The sequence below is a fragment of the Paralichthys olivaceus genome, chromosome 1, assembly GCF_024713975.1.
Source record: "Paralichthys olivaceus isolate ysfri-2021 chromosome 1, ASM2471397v2, whole genome shotgun sequence".
In the NCBI taxonomy this organism is placed as follows: domain Eukaryota; kingdom Metazoa; phylum Chordata; class Actinopteri; order Pleuronectiformes; family Paralichthyidae; genus Paralichthys; species Paralichthys olivaceus.
Window position 1 is genome coordinate 7,237,272 of NC_091093.1, and position 21,586 is coordinate 7,258,857.

Genomic DNA, 21,586 nt, shown 5'->3' on the forward strand with positions numbered 1-21,586 from the left:
TGATATTAAGAATCTTTATTTGTATAGCACCTTTCATACAATAAATTAAGTTCAAAGTGCTTTACAATAAAGAAATGTAATGCTGTAAGTATAACATGAAAATAGATAGATATAGAACGAATGAATGGATTTTTAATGTCACATAAGTTGTAAATTTAATAAAACCCAGCTGTTATAATAAGATACAATAAAGATTTAATTATAATATAATAACATATTATTTAAAATGAGACAGCTGTACAAAATAACCGATCAGAGCATAACATTCAAGTCAATGCAGTGGTGCATACATGAAATGTAAAGCCTGTGTACATATATAAAATCATTGTTAGGTAAAGATTAAAGGAAAGAAATATGTTTTTATCTTTCTTTAAAAATAAGTAGGTAGTCTGTTTCACAGCTTTCAGGCATAATTGATAAAAAAATGAATGACAATTAATTTCCCTACATCAAAAAATGAGGGGATTCGAGGTTAGAGTAGCAAGTGCAAAAAACAGGTATACTGAGTGAACAGAATCCATTAGACGTCCCATTGGAGTTTTGCACAGATTATTAATGCTTATCTCCTGTAAAAGCTCCAAATCAGGCCCTCAAGGAGGCCGAGCTATGGTGGAGCTTGTCATGTCAGTTTGTGAAGAGGATGTTAACAAATAATTTAAGGGGCTACAACACAGAGCTGTATCGATGTAATGTGACCTACCAACAGATTTTTTTATCATTAATAGAAGAATATGTAGGTGTTGTCTCTTTAGAATGTTATGATGATGGATTACTAGTGTTAATGGATGTTTAGTCAATTAAATGAAAAGGTAAGTTTACATAGAAGTAGGCATTTCTCTGAAAAAGTCCATCTCCAATTTGTGCTATGGAACCCTTTTCAAGGGTTATTTTTTGAGTTTGTTTTACATGGATGAGAAGTGTGTGTGTACATCAAAATTCTAAATGTGATCAAATGAAGTGGATTATTACTGTAACTGGTTTTACAGTCTCAATGGCTATTGATATTCAAAATGGCTGTTACATTTCCCTGTTACATTTCACAAAAAACTGTATTAGAGCTTTGTTGCAGCTTTGTTGTCCACAGAGATGAGACGGCTTGAGTGAATGATAATTTTCAGAGGTGCTAACTCCTCGCCTCTCTCCAAACGTCTGAAAGACTGTGAAGTGATGTCAGCAATCACAGCTTAATACACACTGAACCCTTAGATAATCAGCCGAGCCCTCTCTGATAAATGTCACCGTGAGTGTGGCGCGCAGCACACACATTCACACACTTTCATTGTCACTGTCCACATCAATTTAATTTCCTCTACTTGTGCTTTGCTTTGCTTTTTAATCTTTTTTTTGCACAGTCCACAGTTCAATTCAAAAGCACAGACAAATCTGATGCATATGATACAGTGGGATTTCCAGCTGATTCAATACAATTCCTTTCATCCCCAATGATGATGTTCTTTCTTATTTAATGAATAACAAAAGTGCGACTAACACAAATCAATTATTTACTAAGTTTAAATTTCAAACAGAATCAGAAATGTGTGCTACAAACAACTCGGTCAGTGATACAGCAGGTAATCTTTCGGCTAGTCCCTAAGGAGGATACGTGATACAAGATTTATTTTATGAAACCATTTATGTTTGGGTGTGATGCAGAGTAAATTTCAGACAATGTAGGAGGTGTAGGAAGTAGCTGTGTTATTGAATGTAGTGAAATAGGAAAGCAACACCATGCGCACACCAACACAAGACACACTCCAGGTGGAAATTTCAAGTCACCTGGTGATTCAAAACATTTTGTCAGTAATCCTATTCTCAGTGAGGGCAGATTCACAGCATCATGCTATTTGAAGAGATCAGTGTGAAGATTTGATGTTAAAGATTCAGTTGTACATGTACTGAAGCCTGAAACAGAAACTCATGCCAGAGGCACAGGAGTTCAGACAGAGGGAATTTATTATACACTAGTATTTGTGTCATGCCTTGGTTGTATCTGACTACTTGTGTTTTGTCAATATAAAAGCCTGATTCTATTTACTGGTTTGAGTTAGATGTAGGCTGGATTTTAATTGAGCCCCCTGCAGTTTTTGGTAATATGCATATGTGCATGTATTTACAAATATATCCATGTATATCAGGGGGAGAGGAGAGGCATTATATGATCACAGCTATGGTCAATTTCTGGAGCCATAGTACCCAGAGAAAACCCGGGGTGAACATCCAAACTTCACACAGAAAGTCCCCTGGCCAAACCGGGATATCAAACCAAGAACCCTTTTGCTGTGAGGCGTGCACTTGTAAGGATCATTCCATCGCACAACCTCTTTCTTACAAATTACTTTTTCTTTGTTTAGCTTTTGATATTTGACCAAGTTTTGCAGGTGCAGATTTAATGCAAACCGTTCGACCCTGGCTGTAATTAAATCTGTTCTGCTAATGATCCAATTAAAGCTGAAGAAGTTGAAGAAAGGCTATGGCACTTTAATTAAGTCATGTCAGTGGAGAGTAAAACATTGGCATAGCCTTTCTTGGCTTCACAGTTGGCTTCCTGGCTAACTCAGAATTGCCCTGGCCTCTGGTTTAAATGTTGTTCCTGAGTGATAATGCTCACCAGCTTCACACTTCTTCCTGAACAGCCTGCATCCACTTGCTGTCGTGTTCTTTCCACCAATCCTATAGATGCTCATGTTTTGACGCCATGACAGCTCTATTGGGACTCACCCACCCTAAAGAACAACAGCACAGCATGGTAAAAATGGAGCACTTGGTTACTCTAAGAACACAGTGGGCGGACATATCTGCAGAGTTGACAGGTACCAGATATTATAATATTATATCACAATGTTCATATTCTTCAAATCTGCCATTTTAAATTTTTAATCAAGAAATTGAACCATCACTGGCTCTTTGTTTCAAACATGTTTAAGGGCCATTGCTAAAGGTAAATAACAGTACGTTCTAGTTAGGAAAATGAATAGTGGCACTGCCTTAAATCATTGATGCACCAAATTTATCTTTGAATTTTAGCTGTGTTAGTGCGAAGCTCTGTGAATGCTATGGCCATTTGTTGGCTGGTGCACTGCTTTGGTTTAAATTATGAATATGTCAAAAACTGTTGAGTGTCATGAAGTTTCTTCCTCCCAGTGTTCTCTGTCAGAAATCCTATTAGTAAGTTTATATTCATCAGGTTGTAGATGTAGAGGCACAGAAACTGAACTAGGCCAAGAGCCACAAAATCATCTCCAATGGTGTTGAAGAGTGCAGAGTGCCCTGAGAGGGCTTTGCTGGGTCTGGATCTGCATAGCCCACCGCACAGTGTCTCCAGTGGGTTCATGGGAATTAAGATCTGGCAGCCCTGACTGGGTCAAGGTGGCTTCCTGCTGTCTGAGACTCACAGGGATGCCAGCCACGTCACCCCTGCCAGTTTAACAGTACCATCTGCCCCTTCTCCTCCTTCCGCTCAGCCAGCCTCGTCAAAACAAGTCAAGATGGCAGCCCCAGGTGGCTGTCTATGACAGCTACGGCAGAGGGGATGCTGGGAAATGCTGAGAGCTGCTGTGGGGTAGTGGCAATCATCCAGGCAGGCCTAGGCTGGTGTATACTGCATAACCACCTCAACACCTTCTCAGCTGTGAGACAGCTGTAGATGTAGCAACCTGCTGCCCCCTTTCGCTAGAAAGCCCCCTCGTCGGGGATTACAAGTTACCTCTGGATCGGCTCAAAGGATTGGCAGACTGCCTGCACTCTGTAACACAGGGCTCCTGCAGTTGATTTCTAAGCTGGTGTTTTTCTGTAACTCTGTTTCTGGTTCTTTGAGGATAAAGTTTTGTTAACACTTTTAATGATTATGATGTTGTAGAGAGCAGCCACCTTCGGAGATGTAGTGGGATAGTTACACAACTTGACTACTTAAAATGTTCTTGTGGCACTAGGTTTAGAAAATGTAGCTCAGTATTTTGTAATACTAATTTAATAGCATCATTAAGGGGCTGTAGAAAAACACCACTGTGGTGCTTATTCTCTATATCTGTTGAATATTGTTCCGCATGGAATTAATATTCTATGCTGTAAAAGTTATATATATATATATATATATTGCCATTGTATGCCACAGTAGCAGCAGCATGTCACAACCAAACAAATTCTTTATTGGCCACAACCCTTCCTCCTTACGCATAGCTAAATGACAGCAGCCTACGTTATAAACACAACCAGTGGTTCACACTAAGTAGACTTTTGTGGTGGCAAGCAGCTAGTTAACATGACAAGCATTGTTAGCATAGCATGGTGTGTGCTGTATGTATCCCATATCCTGTGTAAAAAACTTGGTGTAGCCACAATGTTATGGTTTTACAGCACCATAGGCAGCAGGTGACAAGTGGGTTTTGTGTTCTCCGAATGTCGAAGCTAAAATTAGCGTGTCATGTTTACATCACTCTATAACGAAGGAAATTATGTTGGTTCACCTTTACCTTAAAATAATCTCTATAAACAGATTCTGCACGTGAATATGCAAAATTAGTTCGTTTATCTGCATTTTTCTGCAGATATTTGTTTAGATTAAACAAAATATTGTCTGAATATATAACAGCTACAAAAACAATCACAGTTCGACTTATGTGGCAACTTATGTGGTGAACAGAATATGGAATCTTGGCCGAGATATGTCTTCACCAGATGCCCCAAAATCTTGGCCTTTGCCCCAAGAGGCTAATTCATCGTTAACCAATAGATTGGCTCAGAGATTGACAGTGTATTTTACTCTGCCATATTGTTTTATGAACGTAGTGAGGGCCAAAGGTTTCACAGGAAGAATCAAACATTTTAAAGAATAATTTAATTTTGTGTGACAGCCTGCTTTACTTTAGCTGCCAGTTTTCAGGATGGAAAAAAGGTTGAAAATGGCCACATATGCTGAATTTTACTCATAGGTGATGTGATGATTGTCTCCTCCTTTCATCTCGCATCCATCCGTCTTTCAGTCGTCTTTGCTCCCGTCATGCTCAGGGGGAGTTTCAACCTCACGCACCTGAGTCAATGCGATTAGCTCTACTTCCCGTCTTCTTTTAAACATTAGTCATTACCTGGGACATTGAGGAGACGCCACTTGGCCAAAGCTGCCCAGATGTGTGATGCATGGCAAGGTGATGGTGTTATTGTTGCAGGAGTGCAGCGTGATGAAAGGATAAATGGATCCTCCAGGCTAATGGAGGGAGGCGGCCCAACCTGCAGCCTACTGAGTGGAGCCAGCTGTAGCCAAGCCGGGAGGAATCGCTCCGGCTGGGCGGCAGAGCTGTTTTTCATGTTCTGAATGTCGCTGTGCTCATTTCTGCCAGCGAGAGCAGGAATGATTTGGATGTCACCTCCTAGGGTTATATTTCTGAAACACGAGGTCGATCTACCTGAATTTATCATTGTCATTCAGCTCACAGCCTCTGTGCTCTGTACCCGCTGCAGAGAGGCTGCAGATGTTAGACATGACAACTTGGGCTGGGCTGACAAACAGCAGTTAGTCACTAAAACTCAGCTCGTATTAACAGACCAGTAAAAAATAAACAAATATTTTTGGTTGATATATTGACTGGACTGAGAAACCGCTTGATATATTTTGCCATCTTTCCAATAACCATTAAATCTCCTTTAAACACCTTACATTTAAAGTTTGTATAGACAGTGATATTTCTGTGTCTTGAAACTGCTAATTCATAGAGTAGTTTCAACACTGATCGGAAATGCCTCAGATAGTGCAGAAAATGCATTGACCATTATGCACTTCTATGTAACAATCCAATAATACGTCTTTAAAGTTAATTAGTTTCACCCAGATAAAACTGCAATTTCTTTTCCTGCTCCAAAAGAACAGTTCTGCTTTACTCCTGTTAGACTGGGGAAAAGAAGAGATTTCTTGCAGCCTAGCTTTGCCAGGGCAAGTCAAAATATATTTTATTTTAATTCTAATCTGGGCCTGCAAGTAATCTGTTTTTAAAGAAATTGTTATTTATTCTTAGATTTATCTAGTTTTCGAAGTTGATGTTGCTTTATCTTATACTGTTACTTAAATTGTCTTTTTATGCCTCTGTGCCAGGGACAGCGGGAGGCATAATGTTTTCGGGTTGTCCGTCCGTCCGTCTGTACCATCCTCATGAACAATGTCTTGAAGGAATTCTTTCACATTTTACCCAAATATTCACTTGAAGTAGGATTTAATTTTGGATGCCAAAGGTCAAGGTCACAGTTGCTACATGACGTACATTTATGTAATTGCTGAACATGATATCTAAAGATCAGCTTAAGGGAATTTCTTAAATTTTGATACTTAGACTCAAAGATGAAATGATTGATGACAAATTATGTAGAGATATGGAAACCGCACTGGTTGGCCATATTTAGAATTTTGTGATATCTAGTGTTGAAATTGCATGTTGCAGCTGAACACCCCTCACCTCACCCTCCCCTTCCAAACATGAAAAAGAACCTGTGGTAGCTTCAGTTGTCGTAAAGACTCAAAAGGTGTTTAGTTTGTCCAGTCTGGACTAATGTAAAAAACATGGCGGCCTCCGTAGAGAGGGTCCCCTCGATGAAAATATAAAGTATTTAAATATAAAGGGCCTCTTCTGGGGTAAAGAAAACTACAATTCATACAATTTAGATAAAACGAACTAGTGAAAACATCATGAGGATTATTCTACATTCAATTTCTGGCAATAGTTCCCTTTCACCTAAATCTTACACACTGGACCTTTAACCAGCAAATCAAAGGAGGTAGTTGTATATTCCTAGATTTATTATTGTTCTTTTTCACTTATTACTGTCAAACTAGATAATAAAAGAAGTTCTATATTATACTCTGATTCAATCATCACCTCCATACAGGGTAAGTAGCATAAAGCAGTTAAAATATATTACACAAGTTTATAAATGCACTTGCATTGGATTGGTACTCGATTTAGGCAAATACATTAAGTGCAGGTTCTTGAAATCGGCGTAGGGAAAAATTTAATTGGGGCATCTCCATGTTCAAATGCTCACTGCCTGTATTCAAAATAAGCCATCAAGGCTTCCATAACTTAGTGATGTCACAATGAAACAGTCATCACACATCTCTGTGGCTTCTGTAGAGTATTTTTTTGTAGAGTATTTTTCCACAATCATTTTTTCATATACACTGCTGTCACACCATTTCCACCAGTCTCTCACCTGCAGTCCCAGTTGATCCCGCAGTATTTCACTCTTGTTGTCGCAGCTGCCCTATCATGCATCTTCTTGATGGCCCCTCTGGTCTTAGATTCTGTGAACATGCACACTCCACTGACTGGCCTTAACACACACTGACACTGTGTTTGGTACTTGAAACCACAAAAATATCTTTGGATGGATATCAACACTTCAAATAAAACATAGGAAAAGTGTCAAATATAGGGCCTTGAAATTTATTTTGGCTTCAGGCAGGCAAGAACTTGACTAGAATGCAAAATTGTTCCTTCCACTTTAATCTGCTCTTATTATGCTTTTATGAGTAATTCCCAGCATTATTATGGGAGTTTGTCAAGTAATTACTTCCAATTGACTGCCTCTGGAATATTACTCATATTGATGCTGCTCCTTGGTGAATTTTAGAATATGCCTCCTGTTGGAATAGTATGATTATTTCTTTTAACTACAATTCCAGAAGTGCTGCCTCACTAGAAATAATTTACTGTTGCTCATTGTCAGCCTGACATTCTCTGTTACATTGGTCTGTCACTACTTGTAGCCTACCCCTCTTTGTAAAGTGTCATTTAAGAAGAATGCAGATACTCTGTGTGCGAAACTCTTCAGGGAATGCAAATGGACAACACAGTGTCTGTGAACAAAATGTCTTCACTTGAAGAAATATCTTTCAGCGTGTCAGTCCGTGTCTGTCTATCTCTCTGCCTCTGTCTGTTTTTTCTTTCTGTGTGTCTGTCTGTGTGTGTCTGTGGCTGCCCATTTCTCCCTTACTAAACTAAAATATTGACACGCACATTTTGAGTGACATAATATAATATTCGTGTTAAACTTCACTAGTAACCAAATGCACTGGCCAGGTTGAAAGTCAAATGAAGGATAAGTTAGAGTATGTGATTTAGTGGTAGTTAAATCACAGCATCAAATGAATTCCAATATAGTGTCTAAAAGGTGGAAGCTTCTGTGATCTGCAAAGCATCTTTAGCTGAGCAGCTAACAATGACATACTTCATAATGACATGATTTAGCCACTGCCTCACCAATAATATAAAGGCACTCGAGATGCTTTGGCTGTACTTTTGATGATATAATTTATGCAGTTAAATATGTATACCCACTAAATTGTGATCACACATTTGTATGGTCTAATACATTTTTATTGGAAAAAACAACCATCACTAATTGTCAGCAAAACCAATGTTGACCAGTCATGTTTTTCATGGATGAACGAACTCTAACCTCAGTTCTGAGCCTCTGAAACCGAGCTTCATGTTATGCATATGCAGCAGCTGTCAAGGTGTAGGTGGCAGGCCATCACTTTAAGATAACAATACATTATATGAAGATGCATAGACAGTAAATCTTCATTCCCCACACCCTTACTTGAATTTCCATAAATTTGCATTGTTGTCGAGTTAATAAGTGGGGCGATGGAAAGTTGATTGTCCTTGAGGCCCGTGTTTTTGAGTTGTCAAGGAGAAACCCGCTCTTCAGGTACAGTTCCAATTTTTTTCCTTTTTTTTTTTTTTTTGAAACATGAAGGAGTGGAGACTGTTCTCATTTCATGCATCAGATTGTTAAAATACTTGAAGGTGCTAAAGCGTACCCACTTGACACCCCGGGTCACTGTTTTCAGAGCTGTATGCAGTTAACAAGCTGTTTGGACCATATAGGATCTTTGAAATGAGCAGGAGCTTTGACAAGACATATATAAGCGTTCTGGCGTCACTGTGAAAGAGAGAACCATGTGAGCCTGCAATAAAAAACGTCTACCTTTCCAGGAAATGTGCAGTGTTTGTTGACCTGGGCCCTTATGTGATGACTAACTTCTTATTTATGTTGCATCTGTTTCTCTCAGGCATAGTTTTGCCATCTAAAATTATGCTTCAGTACTTTCTGCAGTTGCTCTCCTGGTTTCCACAGTAACCCAAACATGCACAACATCTTGACATGCTCACAGAGAGGCTGAGCTACAGCCATAGAAGGCAGCTTTACTTTGAAATTAATGAAAGCGTCTCCATTACTACAAAAGTGCTGGCAGTATGTGAGACTGGCAATGGGTTTGTTTTTGTGGCACCGGCATTTCATTCCTGATAGAGGCAACTGAATACAGGCCTCAGTGGATGATGCGTGCATTTGTCTTCCTATAGTGAGTTGAAATGACTTCAGATAAAGTTGCCGTTAGTGTATTGATGATGTAAACAAATCACTGAATGAACGGCTTTGCTCGCAGGCTTTGATGTCTAATTTACAAAAGGTTGCACATTTTTCAACATGGCAGGCTCCAGGAGCGTGGATAATTTGTAATCTACTGCTGAATATGTGTGTCTGGCTGATGTGGAATATGCTCACTACTATAGGAGAAAAACACAACTCCCAGACAGCAGTGTTTTAAGTGTTTTCTATCTTTACAGGAGCATTTCCATTATCTCCCATTCATACTTTACTGTGCTACGGTTATTTCATAGCTGTAGATACATGCTTATAGATAAGATATAATTGTAAGATTTGACAAATCAAATACATAAATATCATACACAGTAAACATGCCATTTACATTCCATATACTATTTCCAATTTTTTCTATTTCCCTTTACTGTTTTATTTTACTGTCCTCCTGTTACACAACAAATTTCCTCATTGTAGGACTAACACAGGATTACCTTATCTTACTTATCTTATCTTAAATACATACATATAAAACATGATGAATTGTTGAAGATTATAATCTACACTGTATTCAAAATTAGCTACACTACAGTTAAAGGCTATTTACATATCTCTGTACTTATGATTGATATACTGTTGTACAACGTAGATATGTTTTCTGCACTGATATTACATTTATTTTAATTTTATATATATATACAAACTGCAGATTCTCTTTTTAATGATCTACAAACACTGGATTGACTTCCAGACCACTCTGGAAACTGGAGACGTCTGGAGAAATGTGTCATGACTTCAGCAAGTCTGGAGTAAAAACTGGGATTTCTACAAAGATTCACCCTGCAGCTTCTGACAGAGGCACAGAATTCCCCTGCCGTATTAAGATGATAAGGGCTTTGATTGCACCTCTAAGGGTTATGTTCAACTTCTTGAAGCTCCGATGGCTGTTGTCTCGGTTATTGGTGGGAAAAATGTTCGCTGCGGCAAAGGCAGAATCCAGGCCTTGGCCTGTGGCTGCAGTAGAAATGTTTTAATTGACTAAAGCAATGTTTAATCCAGTCCTCGGGGCCGTGGGTGAACAAATGGGCACTGCTGCGTCCTGGCCGGGCTGCCCGCTCCATGCTGCAGTGGATTTGGATGCAGCTTCACCTGATATGATGCCTTAATCACTTCTCTGAAACCTCTAGATTATGACAAAAAAGCACTCAGCCAGTCAGGCTCACAGCGTAGGATTTATGGAGTAGTGCTTTGCAGAAAGGTGCCAAAGACACAGTCATCTTGAATTCATTCCCCTTGACTACCTTTAGGTTTTTAGTCTCTTGGTTGAAATTACTGAAGAAAATGTTGTTTGAACCCATCACCAAGTTATGTGTCATAGTCTTGAGGTTCATCCTTACCTCTGCCTGAATAAAAGGGAAAGTACTTTTTACATTACGGATGTAGCAAACAATTACAAATATGGAATGTATTTACTATAATCATGCTCTGTTGAGCTGCTTGCTTGCTGGAAAAAAGTAATCTGAGAAACAAGGCTGGAAGAGAGGCTGTAAACGTTCCTCTCAGTCGTCTGAAGAAAAATACTCCTGGGTGTCCTTATTGGTGTTTTAATCAACTCAAACATTTTATCGATTTCAGCAAGAGACATTTCATAAAGCAGCAGGCCAGAACAGGCTGGCACTGTGTACCTTCAGCTGAACATGCAGCAAACATTTCTCCAAGGGAACTATGAGCCATGGCTCACCATCATACACCACTGCTTCTCTTCCCCACACCGCTTGTCTCCTGCAACAAAGTTAGTTTTGCAATGCATTGCGTCTGAGGCTCAGTGCATATTTCATCTCCATAATTAACAAATGTAATCAGAATTAAAGCTAAAAGGTTTGAGTCTGCCTGTGGCAATGCTGTCAGCCCAGTGGCAGTTCTGTCTCTGCTTGTCTCATTAGATTGATGACAATTTCCATTACATTACTCAGTCTATATTAACATCTCCATCCTTATCTGGGAAATAATCAGAATCATGGCTTGAAGGCTTCGGTCTCTTGTATCTTGGAATGATGACTCACATCTCTCCCTTGCAATCAGCAGCAGAGATGAATGACTGTGCACAATATTGTCCTGCATTAATTACACTGATAAACTGAAACCTCTAATGATATTGCAGGAATATATTCAGGTTACTAATGTCTTTACTATAATAGTGCTAACCTGAATTAATGGCTCAGTGACCTGGGGTGTGAGGTGTCATGCTTTTCCTGCTGGCTCACAGCTCTTTGCACGTCATCTCCTTATCCTCTTCCCACCACCCTTCCCAATCAGCTAATGCAGAAATAGCACAAAAATGCTTTTGAAAGATTAAAATCTGCCAAACAATGCCAATACACTGAGACAAATTTGTTGGTGTTATTATACTGATAGCAGGATTCATAAAAGCATTGTGAAAAGGCATGAAGCCCTTATTAAAAGTAATCATTCCTTGTCGTTCACACATGTGCCTGGAATACAACAAGTTACAGATATCACAGGCTGTTATTAATGTAATGAGTCGCCACACAGCCTTTGTTTACAGGATAATTATTGGGCTGAAGATAAAATAATCTATTTTCAAATACTAAATGAGGGTAGCACATTTAGAATTTGACTAAATAGGTAGTTAATCATTTTTTAATGAAGGAGCTATGCATTAAGACGTTTGAATACATTTATAGCCATGCTACATGTGCGGCTCTATGATAGTTGGCTGGTCTGTTCAGACTGAAATATTTAAAAAACTGTTATATTGATTGGCATCAAGTGGTTGATATTTAGATTTTAGTGAAATGTCTAAACAGTTATTGGATGGTAGCCATAGCTTTTGAGAAAGATAAAAATGGTGCACAGATAATCAATTTGATGATCCCAACTTCGGAGGATTACCCATCCAGTTCAGGACTCTACAGCTTACCATAGCATAAAGACTTGAGTCAGGAGCATACCAGCCTTAGTCCAAAATTAACCAGCTCTGCCTATTTACCTTTACATATGAATTGATCTCCATGCATTTTTTCTGCACCTTTTTACATCACACCATATTTCACACATCTACTGAAGATGCTGCCCAGTACAACCATAGTACTGACTGCTACGCTGTACAGAGGCTGCTGCTTCCGACAAACAGTTGGACTCGTTAAAACAGACATGGTTCAAGTACCTCCTCGTGAGTTCTTTGATAGCGGTTCCAGTTTCTCTGTATCTAACCCTGTTGGATGTTGAAGAAGAATAAACTTGTTTAAAAGCAGATGAGAGAAAATGCTGCCGTGAGATTAGCATGACACATGCACACACATACCACAACCAGAGGATTTTTCTGAGATTAAAGAATCAACTATTTATATCCCTCTTCCCCAGAGCCAACCTTACCTATGCTTGATGCAGATTTGGAGCGAATAATATTCTCCATTATAATGAAGTGGGGGCTGTTTGAAGTTTCCACTTTGCTTTTTTGATTAAATGAATTCCATACAGTACCTCCAACACAATTTAAGGGACTTACTCCCTGGCTTTGTATTTCCAGTGATTGGACTGCAGAAGGTGGGAGATTTTAAGCACATTCAGTCTAATGCCCTTACCAATATAATACTATACATGCGCTATCTCACTCAAGCACACCTCGCAGTACACCCTGTGGTATAGTAATGTGTTTTTCATCAAGGATTTACAGTTTGTCTTCGTGTTGGATTGTTGTTTGATTGGATGTTTTAAACAGAAGATAAATATTCAGACGAGGAGTATTTTTGATAATGCTACTTTCCTAATGTATGACCTTCACCATGTTGGAAAGCAAATCTTAAGAGGACAGCTAGGAACTGAAGGCTCTCTAATTACAGTATGTTACTTTTTTCCACCTGTGAACTTGAAGTCCTCAAAAATGGGAATATGACGCTGTTGATTGAAGTGTAGAGACAACAGTACACAGAGTTATGTGAAAAGGAAATTGAACAGGGTTCAAATGCTGTGTGCAAATTATTGTATTTTTAATTATGTTCATTAATAAATAATTACCCCATTGATTTTGACACATTTGGGCAATTACTGTAAGCAAATGGATCGCCTTCAGCTTCTGCGTGCATTTCATAATGATTGTCCTCAGGTTCGGTTGAGCCAAAACCATCTGAATTTCTTTGAAATATAAAAGTACTTTACTTCTTCAGACAAATTAGAAAAAGGACAAGTTAGTAGCTGATTTTCTAACATAAGGCAATCAATGATTTAGAGAAACTTGATACCATTGCTTATGGTTATTATACCACAAGTAGTACAATTCAAACATAGCCCTTACTTAGACTTTCTAGCAATTCAACATTTAAAACACTGAATGAACACAATCATTTCAAATTTTTGCATTTTATAAAATATATACAAAATTGTAAAATAATCTTTATAAACCAATCAGACATGTATTTGGAATCATAATACAAACCAAGACCAGATTTATTTAATAAAGAAATATAGGCTATATTTTTAAGCAGCTAGTCATAAAAACTATTTGATTGTATCTGGTGTCGGTTAGGTGACTTGTTAAGTACTACACCCAGGCCACACTGGACACGGAACGGCAGCGGAACAGTTTGAGCACTCATCTGCTGGGTGTCGTGGTTGTGTTCCTGTCACACTCGACACAGTTCAGCAGCAGAGCGTCTACTGCCAACTATGATGTCACTTTACATCAACATTTTGTTTTCTTCCTTAACGAGTGGTTTGACATGGGAAGGTTTTTTTACCTGTTGCACATCGTCCTGTGGTTTGCTCAGCATGTGTGAGTGTGAGAGCGAGAGAGAGAGAGTCTCCAGCTATCACCTGAAGTTCTTTACATTAACTTTTAATTTAACTACTGTACATCCCTTGAAAGGTTTCTAGTATGATCACTGTATTTCAAAAGTAGTCATATGCACTTAAATGAATACCTGTATGAAGAAGGAGTGCTTTTATTTTGAAAATGGGTACAGGAAGTGTTGCAAACATTTATGTTTGTGACATATTCGACAGACAATAAAGATATTTATATCATTATATCAGAAATATTCGACAGAGCGGTAAAACTGTGGTGAAAGATAATTTCCACAGTTGATTCTGCTGATAACAGCGCGCTTAACACAAGAAAACAGTTGGTGAGACCGCTATCCTCTAGAAGAGCAGCGTGACTGTACTGAACTATGTAACTATATAATATAGTATAAGGCATATAAAGTGCAAAATGTAAGTGTAGTGTCATGAACAAGCTCAGAGCAAAGAAACCACACTGATACTGATAGTTGAACACAAAATAAATGTATTAACTAATAAAAAACTATAGAGTAAAATACTACAAAATATCAAAATCATTACTATAAGTAGTGTATGGAAGGTGTGTGGATGTGTGTTACCTGAAAGACAAAGCAACCCTCAAACCGAACCCCTGTCATCTGGAATGAGAGAGGGACAGAACTGAATGTTTCAGCTGTTTAAAAGGCCTTCAGGAAGAGCAATCAGGAGGATGGGTGTCTTGAGTGGATCACCATCAGGTCACACCTCTGATTGCCTCCTGAACAGGAACAAACACAGGTCAATCCCTCATGCCACAGAGTGAGAGGGGTCATCACAATAGCTCAACAAATGAATGCTTGTGAAGGTCAGGGTGGAGAAAGGGCATCAAAACCAGAGATCTGGTATCGTGATCTTTTTTAATTCCTCTCCAACATCCGTCACAGATTCTTATACAACATTTCTATTTATGCCATAGTAGTCTAGTTTCCAACCAAACCTGACATTGACTAGAGTTCAGTAAAAGGCTTGTGCATAAAAGATATCTCTTTATTTTATTATTTTATTTTAATTTCCCTACAGGGATTAATAAAGTACTTCTGATTATAAAACAGTAATGTTTGGTTGAAAAAGCTTAAAATGTCTTTGCAGCAACAGCAAGTCTATTGAGAGAATTTATCCTCATGTAGTACATGAACTTCAAGAGACACATAGACATTAATTGAATAAGAATTTTAGTTATTCACAGCATCACCAATACAAAAGAATCCAAACATTGGTAGGAAGTTGGTGTGTTTAAGGAGCTCTCCTGGACTGCTAATCCTTGAACTGTGTGCTATGACAAAAAGGAAAAACATAAAATAGATCTCTTTGGCAGCAGGACTGAATCTTTAACAAAATGCAGGAATGGGAACATTAGGAAAGTAGGTGAGGTGTATCTTACTGCTCATGTTATATGTATGAAATGGTATGGATTTGGAGGAGTACTGCAACATGAAATGTCAACAACTGACAAAAAGCCAATACCTGTATTTCCTGGTAATTTAAACCCATATGTAAATGAAGGTCCAGTGAGATCAGAGTTAAAGGTCACACAACACAGATAATATTACCAAAGAATAAGAAAGTGAACTAAAGCCTCATTCAGATGTGATTAACATTATAAAATATTGACAAATTGATTTACTATGCCTCTCTGTAATTAAATCTCACCATTCTTGGTGGCATTTTAACAACTGGGAAATTACAGGATATGGCCTGTCAACAGGACAATACCAATAGAAAAGCTAAACCTATCAAGCGGGTGTGTGAGAGATGTTTATGTTATCTCTGATGTCCATTGTCAATAAAGGTGCATAAATCCAATTAGAAATCATAGAAACTCGAACTTGACTGAGACATGTTATACTCATATTCAGGTTCATCATTTTAATTTGTATCATTATAAGGTTTACAGGCTCAAATGTTAAGAAAACTCTTCACTTTCCCTACACTGTACAGGAAAGGGAACATTTAAAAAGCATATTATGTGTCCTTGAAGTTTTTTGGGTGTAAAATTGATCCAGTCATACTTTTCTGAATTCATCATGTCACCTTAAACAGTGCAATAACAATCATGTTTATCATAGGACTTAAATACACTGTGCAATATTCACATCCATTATTATTTATCATACTTATCTTTATCAGTCACTTAACTGTCATAGCATTACCTCCATTTATGTGAACCTATATTTTATTAAGGAAATGTATTTAAACTTCTACTATTATTATTTTTGAGTTTATATATATGTATATATATACCTCATTATATATTATATTTATGTTTATTATATAGTTGCTTATTTTATTATTATATTTGTAAATCTTTATAACTTTATATCTTGAATCTGTACATCAATGGGTAAGTTGCAAACTGGAACTGCCAAAAGCTTATTGAACATACTTTCAATGGTGGCAAGTTGATGAGCAAATTACTTAACTGATAATTTTATGATACTGATAAGTGTAGCTATAATTGATTGATTTAGATCCCATACACTCTGGATGTGAATAAAATCAGTGACCAGCAGCACAAATCCTGTCCAACTCGGGCTCAAGAGGCCTGTGCTATGTGAAATATGCATTCTCAGCTTGTGACATTGCTTCTGTGGCTGAATATGCATCTCTACATACATTCAGTACTCTATCACTGTGTGCATTCAGGCAGGATGCATACAGCTCCAGCTGCACAGAGTGGATGGACCGGTGGACCATGAGACGCATAGTAACACAGGGTGGCATGAAAAGCATGAAATAAGTTTTGTGCAGGCAGAGACATGCAGACAGCTGGAGTGTCATAGACTCATTCACCAATGACCTTAACTTTCTATTTGTCACCTCGCAGCTTAGGGACAATCATGTTTTTATAGTAAGATCAACCTCTGCAAATGAAGTGGACTACTTATTATGGGATAAGTGGTTATGGTATTGATGTTCCACACATTTTCAACACAGTAATTACAGGAACTGCAGAATAATACCAGGCAAAACATTTCGTCTTTGAAATGTAATGCTGACATTCATGTTCACGGTTTCCAAGAGGATATTATCCTGGGTGTTTGGTGTTTAAATGAATAAAAGCCTGAATGAGACTGTCTGCTGAATCACTGTTGTGTTGCATCAGTCAGTGATAGAAGCAGAATGAAAGTGTATTTTCATTTAACAGGTTGGGATTTTAAGTATTTTTATGTTGTACTGTAATTACCCATAAGTAATCCAAAGCAATGATCTCTCATTTGTAGACACAAGCAATTGCACTTCTACTTTCATGTTGATGGCCTCCATCCAATTACTTTTACGTTTATACCAAATAAACCAACAGTATTTCACGGAGAGCAAATGGTTGCTGTACAAGAAGAAAACCTCTCTACTGTAAAATGTCAGCTTTTCAGGACTAAAGAAAAACAGCATTCTTCTAAAATTGACACCTCTGATATTTTAACTTAGACATTGTATTTTGCCAGCTTTGTTTTTGTAGCTTAAAGTCATCTATATAACTTATACCACAAAGGGCTCTGGGGCATTTAAAGGAAAAGGAAGTCTGTTTTTCAGTATGAAAACAGCAGCAGTTAGTTTTGGGTATTAGCAGCTTTTCCATGCAGTGACAGATGACGACTGGATTTCACGATGTCCCTGCTGCTGATCTGTAGCGACATCTCGCTCGGTGGCTGTCTGGATCTGCTCTGCGTGGTCCTGATGTCACTCTGCAGACGCTTCCCCACACTCAGACAGCGTAGCTACCAGTGATGCTGCACTAATTAGCCAACCCTCTCGAGTAGCCAAGCCCTCCCAGTGGCATCTGTGCCAAACAGAATTATTAAAGAAGGAGGGAGGAGGAGTCGCACCTTTTCTGCAGAGGAGCAAATACACAGGTTCTGTTTAGCATTCACTTCGTCGCCCTCTGGCTGGGGAGCCAACGCTGGCATCAATATTAACACCTAGATACATCCGTCACTGTAACACATAGCTTTTACCCCAGCCTGATGAAAATTTCATGTGAATCACATAATTAGAATTCCTTATTCAAATGAGTCTGAGGAGCAGAAATTATTTGTGGCTCAGTGAAAAAAAGTGTGGATGCCGATGCTGTGTTAGTTTCACACTTAAGTCAAATTATAGTGGTCCATGTCAATATACAGTGTGTGTGTGTGTGTGTGTGTGTGTGTGTGTCCTTCCAGTCCTAGATACTGAGCTGCCTAGCTTATAAATAGATTAATTTTCTACGCCGCTAATTTTTTAATTTAATAATCATTGGCCCCCCTCTTCACTGCACTTGGCCTTCTTCACCTCCTGTCTTTTGGCATTCCCTCAGCTCTGATGGCTTACTTGTTGATTTGTTTATATATTTATTAATTCATTTACCCCCCAATCCAATTTCGTCTGACATTTCTTGTCGAGATGCGAAGGATGACCTTTGAAAACAGAACACTTCCTGCCAGAGATATGAAGGAGGTCTCACTACCTCTCATCTCCTTTCCTCTCCTCTCCTCTGTTTGAAAGTGCAATACCACAAAAAGACGGCTGGGGATTGCTCTAAAAAAGTTGTCAGGCTCAATAGACTGACATTCAAAAAACCATGAACTTATTTCATTAAATAATAAGTCATTTATGTTTTATGGTCATGAGTCATTACAGTGTCATTAGCTGAGTTTACCTCTGCTTATCAGTGTTCTTGTTCTATCTGCAAATAATGTCAAAATTAATAAGGGCTCAAAGAACAGATGTTTGCAGTCGCGTCTCTATGATGTCACTATTTGTCAGGGATGATTGACAGCCAGCAGTTCCGATGGGACAGACTCTGGGGCATACTTCAAAATGGCAGTGGCACAGTGGGTTGCCACCCTTTGTCCCCATTTTATAAAAACACAAAAAGTTTCGGTCCCATCCATTTACTTGAACTACAGCTAAATTTAGTTATGCATATACGTAAATGTATGCTTAACCTGCCCCATAATTCTTCAAGGTCTTCAAGGTGGCTCTATGTTTCTGTGGTTCCAGGAGTTTCATTTCTTGTAATTAACTCACCAGAAAAGTCTTATTTTATAACCAAATATAAGACCAACAACAAAACCATCAGCAGTGTTTCTTTGGGCTCCTGTATCTCGATGTGTATTTACACCTTTGGTCTGAAGATTGTCTATTTTAGGCTCTGTTGTTTGACATGTGTCTGTTTGGAGATCTGTGGTCTAAATGTGTGTCTATTTTGGGGTGTGTGATTTGACGCACTACATCAACTAATGAGCTGCTGTTTGCTCGCCCATTCTCTCTCTCGCTGTCTCTCTTTCTCCCTCCCCCTCCCTCCCTGTAATGTATTCTATCAGAGTATGATACAGGTCCACTGGGACCACAGGTTTTCTCGGGGAGGTGAAATTCCGTGCAGCTTCTTTACATATTCTCACACACATCCCCTGTATTCTGAGAGCTGCATTCGCATGAGCACACATTTCAAACTGACAGTATTTAACAAGTGTGTGTGCGCTTCATGCAAACATGCTTCTTTGGTTGTTAACTGAGTGTGTGTAGGTTTGTGCAGGCGTGTGTGTGTGTGCCCGCGCACGTAACTGAATGTGTGTGCATGTGAATGTGTGTCCATGAGTGATATCACAGGAAATGAGAAAGTCCTGCAGCATCCTTAGTCCTTGTTGCCATAGCGACACTTCTGGTTACAGGAGTATCTGATAGACCTTGGTCTACAATACAAATGAACCTATGAAGAGTCTGCGTGTGCGTGTGTGAACATGTCAACATGAACTCACCCAGTCACTGTACAGAACTGGACATTACTAGCAAGTCTTTATACTCCATATATTTAATATTTGTTTTTGTATTATATTGCATTTCTTAAAATTGCATTCGGATTGTATTGTTGTCTATATGGTTAATTAGGTTATAACTTAACCATACCATTTAAATATATATTATTTTTACACAGTTATCTGTAACCTTTAACTAGCTAATTTGCTATATTCCAGTTTCTGGAGGCAATATCTGTTTTGTTTTTTTCTGCATAATGTTGGTATCTCCATTGACCCACTGTGTACCTTAAAATCTAATCTCTCAGTGTAATCGCACTGTATGTACAGTACAGCCATTTGAATTAGTGTGACCAAATACACACTGCGAGCGGCAGTGTTGCGTTCAAAGCGACAGTAATGTGGAAAATGTGTGAGTCATTAGGCAACTGTTCACATCAAAGAAAACACCAGATCAGACAAAATGTTGCTCTTTCATTTCTCTCTCATGATGTAATGCAGTGCATTGATGGTGCCTGGACTGATGATAGGATTTGATAGTGTACTTTTAGACTCACTGCTGCAGTATTGTCCACATAAAGATGATGTATTGCTCAATAACTGTATAGACAGATGCCTGTTGCTCATGTTTTAACCGGTTAAAGCTCCTGTTCAAATCACCTGTAAGTCCGGCTATTTGCTGTTGAATTTAGTTGCCTTTGTGAGCTGCAGGGGTTCATTAAGTCAATTGAATTATTTGACTTGAAAGCAGTCAACTTTCTTTTATTGAGTTGGCCAGGCCCCGAAGCTCCACACAGCCGGACCTGTTTCCCTTTTGTTGTCAATTGTACTTTGCTTTATTTTTAGCTATGAATGCCAGCCTTTATATAAATTTTTGCAATTTTGCTTGTTTTGTTTTGATTATATTTGAGCTCAGTGTACAAACTGAAATGCATCTCTGCATGAGTAGAAGAACACAGCAATGTGGGGCTCAAACAAAAATAAATTGAAAAATGAATTTCACCTCAGATATGACATCAAATAACAGAATTAAGGTAATTCACATGTAACATTGCATTTAACTTTCTCTTTGTTTTTTTTTCCTCTGCAGAAACTTGTCAAAGAATCCTCTCACCACTCTGTCATGGCAGCTCTTCCAGCACCTCCAACTCTCTGAACTGTAAGTCTTCTGCCCTTCTCTGATCTCTCTCGTTCGCTCGTTTTTAAAACTGTTTAAATTTTATTAGAGCAATTTATCATCGCTCCCTGCCTCAATCCAAATTTTCATCACTGCATGCCAATATAATTCCTGTCTTTGTTGAACAAAAACTCTAATTTGTCTGAGCACGTGTAAAAGAGGGAACCTATAGGCGGTATAGTGGCATTATGATCTAAGATGTCATTTGTTGACTTAATTAGCACACATAAAGGAAATGTAATGGCCTGGTAGGAGGAGGGAGTCAGACCCCATTTTCTTGTTTGTTATGAATATTTTAGTGATCATTGTGTTTATGAAATGAGTTTGCTCTTTCCCCACCAGGGAGAACATTGCGATGTCGACCCGCTTGTAATTTACACATCATTACTGCTGTCAGCACTGTCCATCATGTGAACCTTTTGCTGTGCTTTAAACCGTAGCTCCACTTCCTGCGCCTCGTGGCATA

The 21,586-nt window shown here is 38.5% G+C and overlaps 1 protein-coding gene across 5 annotated transcripts in view; it reads left to right on the top strand.

The window, feature by feature from the left end:
- Nucleotides 1–21,586, top strand: part of ntrk3b (neurotrophic tyrosine kinase, receptor, type 3b) — a 159,532-nt gene that overhangs the window by 44,576 nt on the left and 93,370 nt on the right. For all 5 annotated transcript variants that reach the window (XM_020079640.2, XM_020079643.2, XM_020079641.2 and 2 more), the window contains exon 4: nucleotides 21,034–21,102. In XM_020079640.2, the coding sequence (XP_019935199.1) occupies nucleotides 21,034–21,102 (69 nt within the window). The remainder of the gene's footprint in view (nucleotides 1–21,033; nucleotides 21,103–21,586) is intronic.